At 34.5% G+C, this 15927-nt stretch overlaps 1 protein-coding gene across 4 annotated transcripts in view; it reads left to right on the forward strand.

Moving 5' to 3' along the window:
• Positions 1-15927, forward strand: part of AKT3 (AKT serine/threonine kinase 3) — a 384805-nt gene that overhangs the window by 164686 nt on the left and 204192 nt on the right. For all 4 annotated transcript variants that reach the window (XM_082834471.1, XM_082834473.1, XM_082834470.1 and 1 more), the window contains exon 4: positions 10946-11057. In XM_082834471.1, the coding sequence (XP_082690597.1) occupies positions 10946-11057 (112 nt within the window). The remainder of the gene's footprint in view (positions 1-10945; positions 11058-15927) is intronic.

Below are 15927 nucleotides of genomic sequence, written 5' to 3' on the forward strand. Positions count from 1 at the left end.
AGAGAGCACAAATGCAGATGATTAGAAATGCATTTGAAGTTGAAAGACCAGCAACTTAAAACAGTCTTGTTTATATATAGAATGCTCTATCAAAACCTCATGATAATCACAAATCAAAAATCTACAGTAGATACACACACAAAAAAGAAAAAGGAATCCAAACACAACACTAAAATTAGTCATCAGCTCACAAGGGAAGAGAACAAAAGAGTAAGGGAAGAAAAAAGACGTACAAAAACAAACCCCAAACAGTTAACGAAATGGCATTAAGAACGTACATGTTGATAATTACCTTAAACGTAAATGGATTAAATGCTCCAACCAAAAGACATAGACTGCCCGAATGGATACAAAAGCAAGACCCATATATATGCTGTCTACAAGAGACCCACTTCAGATCTAGGGACACATACAAACTGAAAGTGACAGGATGGAAAAAGATATTCCATGCAAATGGAAATCAAAAAAAAGCTGGAGTAGCAATACTCATATCAGACAAAGTAGACTTTAAAGGTGAGACAAGAAGGACACTACCTAGTGATCAAGGGATCAATCCAAGAAGAAGATATAACAATTGATAATATATATGCACCCAACACAGGAGCACCTCAATATATAAGGCAAATACAGCCATAAAAGGAGAAATTGACAGTAACACAATAATAATGGTGGGCTTTAATACCCCACTTTCATCAGTGGACAGATCATCCAGACAGAAAATCAATAAGGAAACACAGGCCTTAAATGACACATTAGACCAGATGGACTTAACTGATATTTGTAGAGCATTCTATCCAAAAACAGCAGATTACACATTCTTCTCAAGAGCACATGGAACATTCTCCAGGATTATTCACATGCTGGGTCACAAAGCGAGACTTGGAAAATTCAAGAAAATTGAAATTATTTCAAGCATCTCTTCTGACAACAGTGGTATGAGATTAGAAATCAGCTACAAGAAGAAAAGTGTAAAATTAGTAAACACATGGAGGCTAAACAATATCCTACAGAACAACCAATAGATCACTGAAGAAATCAAATAGAAAATCAAAAAATACCTAGAGACAAATGAAAACAAAAGCATGACGATCCAAAACCTATGGGACACAGTAAAAGCAGTTCTAAGAGGGAAGTTTATAGCAATACACTCTTACCTCAGGAAACAAGAAAAATCTCTAATAAGCAACCTAGCCGTATACCTAAAGCAACTAGAGAAAGAAAAACAAACAAAACCCAAAGCTAGTAGAAGGAAAGAAATCATAAAGATCAGAGCAGAAATAAATGAAATAGAGACAAAGACAATAATAGGTCAGTGAAACTAAAAGCTGGTTCTTTGAAAAGGTGAACAAAATTAATAGACCTTTAGCCAGACTCATCAAGAAAAAAGGGGAGAGGGCTCAAATCAATAAAGTTAGAAATGAAAAAGGAGAAGTTACAACGGACACCAAAGAAATACAAAGGATCTTAAGAGACTACTAGAAGCAACTATATGCCAAAGAAATTGATAACCTAGAAAAAATGAACACATTATTAGAAAGGTACAATCTCCTAAGACTGAACCAGGAAGAAACAGAAAGTATGACCAGACCAATTGCAAGTACTGAAATTGAAACTGTTTTAAAAACTCCCAACAAGCAAAAGTCCAGGACTAAATGCCTTCACAGGCAAGTTCTATCAAACATTTAGAGAAGAGGTAACACGTATCCTTCTGAAACTATTCCAAAAAATTGCAGAGGACGGAACACTCCCTAACTCATTCTGACTCATCATCCTGATATCAAAACCAGACAAAGAGACCACACACACAAAAAAAATTACAGCCCAATATCACTGATGAACATAGATGCAAAAATCCTCAACAAAAGTACTAGCAATCCAAATCTGACAATACATTAAAAGGATTATACACCATGATCAAGTGGGATTTATCCAAGGGATGCAAGGATTTTTCAGTGTCCTCAAATCAGTTAGTATGATACACCACAGCAACAAATTGAACCATATATGCTCATCTCAATAGATGCAGAAAAAGCTTTTGACAAGATTCAACACCCATTTATGATAAAAGCTCTATAGAAAGTGGGCCTAGAGGGAAAGTACCTCAACATAATAAAGGCCTTATATGACAAACCTACAGCTAACATCATACTCAACAGTGAAAAACTGAAAGCATTTCCTCACAGATCAGGAACAAGACAAGGATGTCCACTTTCACCACTGCAATTCAACATAGTTTTGGAAGTCCTAGGCAGGGCAATCAGAGAAGAAAAAGAAATAAAAGGAATCCAGATTGGAAAAGAAGAAGTAAAACTGTCACTCTTCACAGATGACATGATACTATACATAGAGAATCCTAAAGATGCCACCAGAAAAGTACTAGAGCTCTTCAATGAATTTGGTAAAGTTGCAGGATACAAAATTTGTATACAGAAATCTATTGCATTTCTATACATTAACATCGAAAGATCAGGAAGAGAAATTAATGAAACAATCCCATTTACCAATGCATCAAAATGAATAAAATACCTAGGAATAAACTTACCTAAGGAGGCGAAAGACCTCTACACTGAAAACTGTAAGATGCTGATGAAAGAAATCAAAGATGACACAAATAGATGGAGAGATATACCATGTTCTTGGATTGGAAGAACAAATATTGTCAAAATGACTATAGTACCCAAGGCAATCAACAGATTCAATACAATCCCTATCAAACTACCATTTTTTACCAAACTAAAACAAAAAAATCTTAACACATCATAGACTGGAGACATATCAGTACGTGTTTTGTTACCCGAACATTATTGACTGGAGATGTATCAATACGTTTTTAGAGAGTAATGCAATTAATATCACTGGGGGAAGTTGTTAGAAGCCTAAAGTTGATCAAGGGTTCATTTTACAACTTAACGATTGTCATTAGTATTTACATTTTGCTCTGTTAGATTTTTGTTCTAACCTTGTGTATATTATCAACACAAGTTTATTACCATAAAATTTTCAAAAATGAAGCATCGTGAAATTTTGAGTGAAGAAGAATTTGTGGGTGAATTTCATGCACCGAAATTTCTCTGATTGTCCAAGTGTCATATATACTACTGTCTCAGAAGATGATCGTTCTTCAGAATATAGTTCTGATTCAGACAGTGTGAATATTAGACCAACAAAAAGATAAAAAACCTTAGCAATTGATTCTGATTCGGAAAGTGAAAATGAAACCCACTGTCCTGGAGAATGCTCCTTTGCTTCTACAGAAGTGGATTGAAGATAACATTTCATGAAATTAGAAGACTTTACAGGTGTGTCAGGTGTAAGTATTGAATGTAATAACCTGCAAAGTGTTAGTGAAATAACAGAATTAATTTTTGGTAAGGACTTTTTCAAGTTGGTTGCTTCTCAAAGAAAGTTGTGTCATGAACAGAATGAAAAATCATATAAGAAGTATGAGAAGGCTTTAAAATGGACTGATGTAACCAATAGAGACATGAAGAAGTTTCTTGGATTAATAATTTTGATGGGACAAATAAAGTCACACTGGAAAGAATATTGGTTGATTGATCCCTTACTTGAAACACCTATCTTTCCAAAGATTATGATGAGAAGAAGTTTGGAACAAATAATGATATTTCTTCACTTTAATGGTAGCTTGGAAACTCTGCTTCCTGCAGACAGAATTTCAAAAGTTAAACCTCTTCTGGATTATTTTCCATCTGTATACCCAAACAAGAGCCATCACTTGTGGAGAGGATGATTTAGATTCAAAACCTATAATCCTGGAAAATGTACAAAATATGGAATTTTGGTCAGGATGGATAGCAAATGTGAAACTGATATATATACAAACTTGAGATTTACACAGGTGAAGGAAAGAAATTGCAAGAAACAATATTATCAGTCCTACAACCTTATCTTGGTTCATGGCACCATATTTACCAAGACAGTTATTACAACAGTGTGTCCACATCTGAAATGTTGAAAAATAAAACCAGAATTTGTGGGACTATAAGAGAGAATCCTGGTCTACCAAACCAATTAAAGGAGAAATCTAAAAATCTACAGAGGGGAAAAATGACATTCACATGGAAGGGAGACGTTATTCTTATATGGAAAGACAAGAGGTTAGTCCGCCTGGTGACAACAATTCATGACACCTCCATAGCATCTACAGGAAAGGAAGACAGGAGGACTGGTCATCAGATAACTAAGCCCACTTGTATGTTAGAGTATAATAAATATATGAAAGAAGTTGATCGATCAATATTTGGCAAACTTCAGTATCCTCCAGGAAACTTGAAAATGGTATAAGAAAGTGGGCTTCTATTTGAGTAATTGTGGTTTATTCAATGCATTTAAAATTAATTGTAGCCTTAATGCACAGAGTAAAACGACTTACAAGCAATTTTTGTTAGCAGTAGCTAGAGAATGTGTAACTGACCATTCTGGTGAATGTAGTGGTAGTACTGCACCTGGTCCTTCTTGTGGCATTTTTAAAAGAGCCACCCACAAAGATCCACCTTGTTGACTATCAGGTAAAAGAAAATAACATGTTCTAGAGGAAATAATACTCACAGGACTAAAAAATGCCAACAGAAAGTGTAGGTTCTGCTCTTTTGTAATAGATGTTCTGTTCCTCTGCACAGAGGTGACTGCTATACTGTGTATCACACTTGAACGAAGTACTAGAATACTTTAGTAAGATATGTACAGAGTTTCAAATAAATACATTAAGTGCAAAAAAGTTGTTGATATTTACTCAAATGTGGGTGTTTAAGTATTCACTTACATAACAAATCACCGGCCACAGGCATTAGTTTCTGCCAAAATCCCCCAGTCAATAATGTGTTAAAATTTGTATGGAGACAAAAAGACCCTGGATAGCCAAAGCAATCATTTTTTTAAATATTTTTTGGCCGTGCCAGGTCTTAGTCACGGCATGCGGGATCTTCGTTGCCACGTGTGAGATCTTTGTTGTGGCATGCAGGATCTTTTTTACTTGTGGCATGCCGGATCTTCATTGCGGCATGCAGGATCTTTAGTTGCGGCATGCAGGATCTAGTTTCCTGACTAGGGATTCAACCGGGGCCCCCTGCATTGGGAGCATGGAGTCTTAACCACTGGGACTACCAGGGAAGGCCTGCCAAAGCAATCTTGAGAAAGAAAAAGGAAGCTGGAGGAATCAGGCTTCCTGAGTTCAGACTATACTACAAAGCTACAGTCATCAAAATAGTATGTTACTGCACAAAAACAGAAAGATAGATCAATGGAACAGGTTAGAAAACTCACAAATAAATGCATGCGCCTGTGGTCAGTTAATCTATGACAAAGGAGGCAAGAGTATACAATGGAGAAAAGATAGTCTCTTTAATAAATGGTACCGGGAAAACTGGACAGCTACATGTACAAAAATGAAATTAGAACATTTCTTTAACACCATACACAAAAATAAACTCAAAATGGATTAAAGACCTAAATGTAAGACCTGATACTATAAAACTCTTAGAAGAAAACATAAGCAGAACACTCTTTGGCATAAATCACAGCAAAATCTTTTTCGATCCTTTGCCCAGAGTGATGGGAAGAAAAACAAATAAACAAATGGAACGTAATTATACTCAAAAGCTTTTGCACAGAATGGGAGAAAATATTTTCAAATGATGTGACTGACAAAGGATTAATCTCCAAAGTTTACAAACAGCAAATGCAGCTCAATATCAAAAAAACAAACAACCCAATCAAAAAACTGGCCAAAGACCTAAATAGACATTTCTCCAAGGAAGACATACAGATGGCCAGGAGGCACATGAAAAGATTCTCAACATCACTAAGTATTAGAGAAATGCAAATCAAAACTACAATGAGATACCACCTCACACCAGTCAGAATGTTCATCATTAAAAAGTCTACAAACAATAGATGCTGGAGAGGGTGTGGAGAAAAGGGAGCCCTCCTACCCTGTTGGTGGGAACATAAATTGGTACAAGCACTATGGAGAACAGTATGGAGGTTTCTTTCAAAACTAAGAATAGAGCTACCATATGATCCAGCAATCCCATTCCTGGATATATATTCAGAGAAAACCATGATTTCAAAGGATACATCCACCCCAATGTTCATTGTAATGCTGTTTACAATAGCCAAACATGGAAGCAACCTAAATGTTCATTGACAGATGAATGGATAAAGAAGATATGGTACATATATACGATGGAATATTACTCAGCCATTAAAAAGAATGAAAATGCCATTTGTAGCAACAGGGATGGACCTGGAGATTACCACACTAAGTGAAGTAAGTTATTCTAACAAAGTCAAATATACAATATCACTGATATGTGGAATCTAGAAAAAATGATACAAATGAACTTATTTACAAAACAGAAACACTCATAGACTTAGAGAATGAATTTATGGTTACCAGAGGGAATGGATAGGGTGGGGGTAGGGATAGATTGGGAGTTCGGGATTGACATGTACACAGTACTAAATTTAAAATAGATAACCAACAAAAACCTACTGTATAATACAGGGAACTCAGCTCAATATTCTGTAATAATCTAAGTGGGAAAAGAATTTGAAAAAGAATATATACTTATGTGTATAACTGAATCACTTTGCTGTACGCCTGTAACTAACGCATCATTGTTAATCAACTGTACTCCAATATAAAATAAAAATTTTTTGAAAAAAGAAAAATATCATGGGATATGATATAATAAAACCTGCCTACCTGACATTTTATCTAAGAATACTTGCTTTATTTCTGCATATTAAATTGTTCCAGAAGTCATAGATAATCGTTTGGTTAATAGCTTTTTAGAATCTCTATCCAAAATTTCTACTTAAAAAAAAAATTGTCCTACCTTGAGTTAAGAATCTTTACATAATAAAAAGGAAAATATTCTTCTAAAGAAGTATTAGCCAGCCTATTTATTAACCCTGTCCCTTTTAAGAATTCTCTTCAAAATAAGTGTTTTCAGACATGCACTATGTTCTGAAAACTTTCATGGCATATTTTTCTTCATTTTAGAGAGAACTGTATGATATGTTCATGTTTCCATGTTATGACTAACATGAAAGAACCCAAAGTGCTTCTGTTTACTGGCTCAGCTATTTTAATATGGTAATTTAAAGTTTCAACTGTTTTGAGTTTGGATTCAGCTCTTTAATTATATCTGTTTATGCACAGCAGTAATCCCTGAGGCATTGTGGTAGAATATTCTCTTCTGGTGTTGACTCGACTGTCACTTGAATATTGTGGACTCCCTTTTGCTAGCCACTTCTCTCTTCTATAGTTTCAATCTAATGGGTATTATTTAGAAGTTGGATTGATTTACAGAGTATTTCATACTGAAACCTGTAAACATATAGGTTTATTTCTATTCTTCATGTCCATAATTACATGTAACATTTTTGTTTAGCTAGAGGTTTCAGGAGGACCTGATTAAAACCTTTATACCATTAGTAGAATATTACTTTATAATTACACAGAATGATTAAAAATAGAGCTTAGTATATGCTGTAAGCCTGTACAGTTTCTTACTCATTTTTCTTACTTACTATGCCCAGAATCTGGTGCTTGGCCCATAATTGGCATTTCATATATGTTGTTGATTCATGAATACTTAGCATAGGTAGTCAAAACAAGCATGGTGTGAATAACCACTTATGTCATTTTATTATTATTTTAATATTTTTCCAAAACAATTATATTCATAAATACAAATATTTTATTCTTTTCTAAATGTTACTTTTTAGTAGTTTGCTTGGGAATGGTAATCACTTTTATTTTCCTTTTCATGAATTGCAGTAATAACCACTTAGAATCTCATACATAGTATTTTTAAATAGCTTTTATATTTATAGCATTAAGAAGTTCTTTATAGCATTTAAACTTCATTTAGGTGTAGTGTTGAAAATATGCTTCTTTTAAAGTTTACTTTAATTCCTCATAGTGCTTTTAAAGATGAGAAAATCTTGGGGCTTAATGTACTTTGCCTTGGGTAATAATAGCTGATAGTGTGTGATAGAGGCTAGATTTGAATCTGGTATTCTAAAGTCTATTATCTTAATTAGTTTGACATCACCACAATGGAAAACTTAAGTAAAACTTAAATAGGTGAACTTTAGAGTGGGCATTCTTTCTTTCCTTTTCTGTTCTTCCTGTGTCCCTTTACTCCATGGTTCACTCTCGAGTATTTCTTTCAGGACTGTCCCTCTTTTTAAGTGTCTGTTCTCCATTCTTTACATTAAAAGTCAATTGGCAGGAATTACATGGTGGTCCAGTGGTTAGGACTCTGTGCTTCCACTGCAAGGGCTACGGGTTCGATGATCCCTGATTGGGGAACTAAGTTCCCACAAGGCACGTGGCAAGGCCAAAAATAAAAACAAAAAACACCAATGGGTCAGTTACTCAATCAGATATTTACTGTGTACCCTTATGTGCTGTCACTGCTGTAGGTGCTCTGAGGAAGAGTAGTACACATAATTCCTAACTTTTAAGTAATTCATCTAGCTAGGACATCAAATTAACATTGATTAAACATCTGCAAGACAGTATAGTGAACCATTGGCTGGAAGCTTGATAGGAATTTTATAAAGAAGGAAACAGGAAGGAACAATGGGCTTCAAAGAGAATCAGATTGAGTCTGTACCTTACAGGCAGAGTAAGTTGGGGGAAATTATGTGGTTCTTTATTGGTTTAAATTAGTATAATATCTTTGGTATTTTAAAACTTTTGTATTTCAAACAAAAAATATAAATTGGCATACTATATTTGATTTTTTTAGCATTCATGTTTCAGAAAGTGTGTAACGTCGTTAAGTATTTAACTGTGAAACGATGGATTTTATGATCTGTCGATTCTATTACCTTTTCATTATTTTACATACCACCAAGTTCTCACTTCCTTCCTTACCCATTTTTAGTTCCTTAGTTGATTATCTAAACCACTCCCTTGTCTTGCATCCTGAATTCTGTTTCACTTTCTTGCATTTTCAAACTTACTTAGTTAAAATATAGCTTTGCTTAAATGCAATCCTTTGTATTCCCCATCTGTACCCATGTAACTGAAGTTATCTGGGGAAAAATATACAACAATTATCCCTGGTGGTACTTTAAATTCTTAATCATTAAATTCCGTTGGACCCTTAATGTTGTTTAGCAGTCATGGATATTTCCCTAGTCTGTTTGCTCCTAGAAGGCTATTATATATCTTCTCTTTTCTCAAAGCCCAAGTGCATCCTCTTCCAAACTTATTCTTAAGGATGGCTTTACATGCTAATTCCTTGAAAAGTAGAAGCAATGAGCAAATAATTTCTACCAGCTCTGGGCTCCTTTACCCTATCTTCTCTCCTGTTGCATCACTAAATTCTCTATACTCCTGATTATAGCCAGCCCTCTACTTGTTCAGTGAATCCTATCCCTTTTTGACTATATAAGGAAGTTGCTCCAGAAATTTTCTCCTCTTTCCTTTATCATCAAAATTACCTTCTTGTTGGATTATTACTGTCAGAATTCACTCACTTGGAAAATGCTTATTGAGTGCTATATGTTAGTTCTCAGTGCTAACAATATATTAGTAGAGCTTATATTCTAGTTGAAGAAACAGTAAATAAAAAAGATATTAAGTTAGTCATCTCATATGTACAAAGATGGAAGCATGCTATGGGAAATAAACAGTAAAGCAGGTAAGAGGAGTTGGGGTGTCCTGGGTAAAGGATGCAGATTTCATTACTGAGTGGCATGGTTGAGGTAGGCTTCAATGTGAAGATTAGAATTGATTTAAGACTTGAAGGAGGTGAGGAGTTAACTGTGGAGTTGTGTGAGGGGAAGAATGCCTGGCAGAAGGCACAACTAGACAAAAGCCCCTAAAGAGAGAGAGTGCAGTGCATTTCCTCAACAACACTGTCTGTTGCAGTGTCAGCAGACAGCCCTATCCTGTTTTCTCTTGTTGTCCAATACCAGATATCCTTTGGAGTGTAGCTCAGGTGTACACCTAATAATAGCAGCTAACATTTATTGAAAACTTACTCTGTGTCACACACCATGCTAAGTACTAAAATTACGTATTATTAATCCCTACATCAATTTTATGATGTAGGTACTCTTACTGCTTCCCATTTAATACTTGAAGACCAGAGAAATTAATTGACTTGTCTAAGCTTGCATCGTTAATGGTAGGAAAAAAAGTTGAATCCAGGCACAGTAGTGTTGAAATCCATACTTTTAGCCACTATGCTATGTTCCTTTTCTTTGAAGTCTTCCTAGCTATAGATAAGTGCTGACAAAATTTATCACTTCTGACTGACTGGCTCTAGGTACTATAGATTACTAAGAGTTTTAGGGGGTGCATACTGTCAAAGGCTTATAATCTAGGTAGGGATAAGGATACCTTCTTAAAAATGATAAATAGTAATATAAGATACTCTATGCTAAGTGAAAAATGAGAGGTACAATAATAAATATTGAGAATGTCGAGTGGAGAATGTAGTGAGAATGTTATGAGAATATAGCTTGGGGAATTGTCAGTCTAGGACCAGGTTGTTATAAAAAGCTTCATGGAAGGAGTAGAATTTGATCTGGACTTAAAGGACAGGTATTCTTTTGGCTATTGGGGATTACATATGGTTAGGGGTAAAATAAATGGAAAACATTCCAAATAGTAGTATTAGCTGGATCAAAGGTATAGATAGAGGAAAGAGCAAGATGTATTTAAGGAAAGTTTAATAGTCCAATTTGGCTGGTTAATAGAGCATGTGACCAGAATGGGTGATGGATTGGAAAGGAATACTGAAATTAGGTTATGAACAAACAGCCTTGAGTGGAGATCCATAGAAATCTGTAAGGTTGCAGTGGTTTGTTTAGAATAGAACTCTGTACTTCTCAACTGTTTACTTCTTGGTTTAAGTATAAGTATATTCAAAGAGACATTTTATTTTATTTCTAGAATGCCAGTTAATGAAAACAGAACGACCAAAGCCAAACACATTTATTATCAGATGTCTCCAGTGGACCACTGTTATAGAGAGAACATTTCATGTAGACACTCCAGAGGAAAGGTAAGAAACTCATTTTTTCCATTTTGTGAAAAAGTGACAATCAGTCAAAAGGTGTATATGTATCTGACTTGACCATTTGTAAATATCTGTAAATATACTTGTAAAATGCTATAGTCCCCTAATTATTCTGTTTCTGGTATAACAGATAAATGACAGGCTTACAAAAATACTAAATCAAAACCTCTAGAAGTGCTATAAGATGTACTTTTTAACAGAAAATAGAGCATTTAAAAGTTAAAATGTAAATTAAAGAGGACATTTTAATCACCAAGCTACCTTTTAAAAATTATGTAATTGATTGTGTTCATATTTGGAATTCTAAGGCTGGTGATGGCAAAAGGTTTCAAATAGTGTGCCATTATGCAAGTGACTTCCTGGAGTCACTTGTATCAGTTATGCTGAGAAGGATTCTGAGATTGGGTCTAAGCTCAGTGAGGAAAAAAAAAATCAGGCTTGATTGGCATTGACTATCATCACTGCTAAAGAGGGGGGTGGCAAAATGTTAGTAACTAGCACACCAACTTCATCAGGCCCACATTTCATCCTCCTGATCTACTATCCTCCAATTCTGTCTTAATACCTTTTATCTGGTGGCTCTGATACTGTTAGGTCCAACAACCACAAAATCACTTTTCTACACGTTATCATATATGATCCAAATCAGAAACTTTGTGAAGTTAAATGTTATTAGCCTTATTTTCCACATGAATAAATTAGGTCCTAAGAGACTTGTCTAAGATTTAAAACAAAAACAACCTCTTCCGCAAATGTAGTAAATAGTAAAGTATTATTTTAATAATACTCTTTTCATCAATAAATAGTAAACAGTAATGTATGATTAATTACTTCAGGAAATATAGAAAAGAAGAAAAATAGAAAAAAATGAAAATTTACTCAGAATTCTAATTCTACAACCAGAGTTAGGGACTGATAATATTTTCTTTTATATTCTTCCAGTCTTACTCTGTGCAGATGTATTTAGGTCTTTGGTATACATAAAATTTGGTATGTCCTCCCTCCCCACACACCCTTGTCTTCCCTGGCCATTTCTATGTGCTGGATCCTCAGTTTGCTTATGTCTCCACCCATAACCATTGTTGGGCTAGTTACCATGTATCTTTCAGATCAGAGCTTAAAATGTCACATTTCCTACAAAACATTCTCTGACTCTTATAGAAGAGGTAGGACTCCCTTGCTATATACTTAGTTATCTCCTTGTATCCTTTGTATCAAGCGTATCTCCACTGTAATCTTTGTTTGCCTTTCTCACTTGACTGTAAGATTCTTGACTAGCAAGTATCATATCTTCCTTGCTCATTATTTTATATTTAGCACGCAGTCGAAGGTCTGACATAGTATTTGTTAACTGGCTGAATGAACAGAACTTTTCCCATGTCAGTATATAGTCTTTGAAAATATTATTCTTAGTGGGTTTATAACATCCCATTGAAACATTACTTTTTTCATTTATGTTGGCAAAGCTAGACTTAAGCCATATCTTAATAATTATTACTAGTTTTTCAAAATAGTCTCAGCTTTTTTAGTACATTCTTTAAAAGTTTTGATTAAAAAACAGAACATGAAATCTACATAACAAATTTTTAAGTTATGGTATAGTATTATGAACTATATGCACATTACTGTAGAGCAGATCTCTATATCTTTTTCATCTTGCATGGCTGAACCTCCATACCACTGAATAGCAACTCCCCATTTCCCTTTCCCACCCCTGTCAACCACCATTCTACTTTCTGCTTCTATGAGTTTGACTACCTCACCTTATAGATACCTCATATAAGTGGAAGCATACAATATTTGTCTTTCCATGATTGTTTCATTTCACTTAGCATAACGTCCATGTTGTAGCATATGACAGGATTTCCTTCTTTTTTTTAAGATTATAGTGTTCCATTATATGTTTATACCATATTTTCTTTATCCATTCAACCATCAATGAACATTTAGGTTGTTTCCATCATTTAGCTATTTTGAATAATACTGCAGTGAACAGGGGAGTACAAATATCTCTTCGAGATCCTGATTTCAATTCTTTGGGATAAATACCTGGAAGTGGATTGCTGGATCTTAGGGTAGTTTTATTTTTAAATTTTTTAATTAAAAAAAATTTTTAATTGAAGTATAATTGATTTACAGTGTTGTGTTAGTTTCAGGTATACAGCAAAGTGATTCAGTTATACATATAAATCTATTTTTTTTCAGATTCATTTCCCTTATAGGTTATTATAAAATATTGAGTGTAGTTCCCTGTGCTATACAGTAGGTCCTTGTTGGTTATGTATTTTACATATAGTAGTTTGTACCTGTTAACCCCAAACTCCTGTGTTAATTAATCTTTTGAGGAGCTTCCATAGTATTTTCCATAGTGGCTGCGCCATTTTATATTCCCATCAGCAGTGCACAAGGGTTCCAATTTCTCCACATTCTCACAGTCTTATAGAGGCCATTCTAACAGGTGTGACATGATGTCTCATGTAGTTTTGACTTGCATTCCCATGTTGATTAATGATGTTGAGCATCTTTTCATATAACTGTGATCATTTGTATATCTTCTTTGAAGAAATAACTATTCAAGTCTTTTGGCCATTTTAAAAAGTAGGTTATTTGTTTATAGTAATCTCTTATAATCCTTTTTATTTCTGTAGTATTAGTTTTAATGTCTCTTCTTCCACTTCTGATTTTATTTGAGTCTTCTCTCCTTTTTTTCTTAGTTTAGCTAAAGCTTTGTCAATTTCGTTGATCTTTTCAGCAACCCAACTGTTACTTTCATTGAATATTTCTATTCTCTATCTTGTGTGTTTCTGGTCTAATGTTTATTATTTTCTTCCTTCTGCTAACTGTAGGCTTAGTGTGTATGTATAAAGTTAGGTTGCTTATTTGAGGTCTTTGCTCTTTTTTAATGTATACATTTATAGCCAAAAAACTTCCATCTTAGTACCACTTTTGCTGCAACCCATAAGTTTTGGTATTTTTGTTTTCATTTGTCTCAAGATTTTTTTATTTCTCTTGATTTCTTCTTGAATTCATTGGTTGTTCAGTAGTATGTAATATGCACATATTTGCAGATTTTCCACTTTTCTTTCTGGTATTGATTTCTAGTTCTATCTCACTGTGGTCAAAAAAGATACTTGGTATGATTTCAGTCTTCTTAACTTTGTTAAGACTTTTTTATGACCAAACATGTTATCTATCTTGGAGAGTGTGCACTTAAGAAGAATGTTTATTTTGCTGCTGTTGGGTGGAATGTTCTGTATATGTCTGTTAGAGCACTTTGATCTATATAGCATTGTTCAAGTTCTGTTTCCACATTGATCTTATGTCTGGATATTCTATCTGTTATTAAAAGAGGGGTTTTGGAATCTCCTATTATTGTAATGCTGTCACTTCTCCAGTTTTGTTAGTGTTTGTTTCATATATTGCTGTCTTGTTGAGTTCACACATATTTATAATTGTTATATCTCCCTGGTGAATTGACCATCTTATCGTTATATAATGTCACTCTTTGTCTCTTGTGACAGTTTTTGATATAAAGTCTATTTTGTCTGGTGAAAGTATGGTTACCCCTGCTCTATTTTGTTTATCATTTTTTAATATCTTCTTCCATTCTTGTACTTTAACCTATGTATGTCCTAATATCTAAATTGAGTATCTTTAGCATATCGTGGGATCTTTGTTTATTCATTCAGCCACTCTGTATCTTTTTATTGAGTTAAATCCATTTACCTTTTTAAGGTAATTACTGATGGGGATTTGCCATTTTTTTAATTGTTTTCTGTTTGACTTGTTTCTTTTTTTCTTTTTTTTTTTGGTGCCTCTTTTCCTCTCCTGTCATCTTCCTTTGTGTTTCATTGATGTTTTTGTATTAACATGCCTTGATTTCTTTCTCATTTTCTCTTGTGTATTTCTTATAGGTATTTTCTTTGTAGTTACCTTAGAGCTGATATAAAATATCTTAAAGTTATAACAATCTATTTTAAAATGTTAATAATTTAACTTCAGTTGCATACAGACCTCTACTCTTTTACTTAAATCCTCATACTTTATGTTCTTGGTGTCATAATCACATCTTTTTATATTGAGTATCTATTAACATGTTTCTGTATTTATAGTTTTTAAAATACTATTTTTTTTTATTTTTTTGCGGTATGCGAGCCTCTCACTGATATGACCTCTCCCGTTGCGGAGCACAGGCTCCGGACGCGCAGGCTCAGCGGCCATGGCTCACGGGCCCAGCCGCTCCGCGGCATGTGGGATCTTCCCGGACCGGGTCACGAACCCATGTCCCCTGCATCGGCAGGCGGACTCTCAACCCCTGCACCACCAGGGAAGCCCAGTTTTTTAAATACTTTTGTCTTTTAACTTCTGTACGAGAATTAAGTGACTTACATACCATTGTTACAGTATTCCAATGTTATGTATTTTAAATATCTTTTTGTGTTTCTGTCTAGTGTCCTTTTGTTTCAATTTGAAGGACTCCCTTCAGCATTTCTTGTAAGGCAGGTCTCGTAGTGATGAACACCCTCAGCTTTTGTTTACCTGGGAAAGTCTTTATTTCTCCTTTATTTTTGAAGGAGAAAGTTTTGACAATTATTTATTCTTGGTTGGCAGTTTTTGCCTTTAAACACTTTAAATATATCATTTCACTGTCTTCAGACCTGCAATGTTTCTGCTGAGAAATTCACTGATAGTCTTATGGCGACTCCCTTGTAGGTGATGAGTAGCTTTTCTCTTGCTTCTTTAAAGATTCTCTCTTTGTGTTTGACGTTTGACAATTTCATTATAATGTGTCTTAGTGTAGACTTCTTTTTTGGTTCATCCTAGTTGAATCTGCATGTCCCCTTCCTTTCACATA

Source organism: Leucopleurus acutus (assembly GCF_964270905.1).
Source record: "Leucopleurus acutus genome assembly, chromosome: 2".
NCBI lineage: Eukaryota > Metazoa > Chordata > Mammalia > Artiodactyla > Delphinidae > Leucopleurus > Leucopleurus acutus.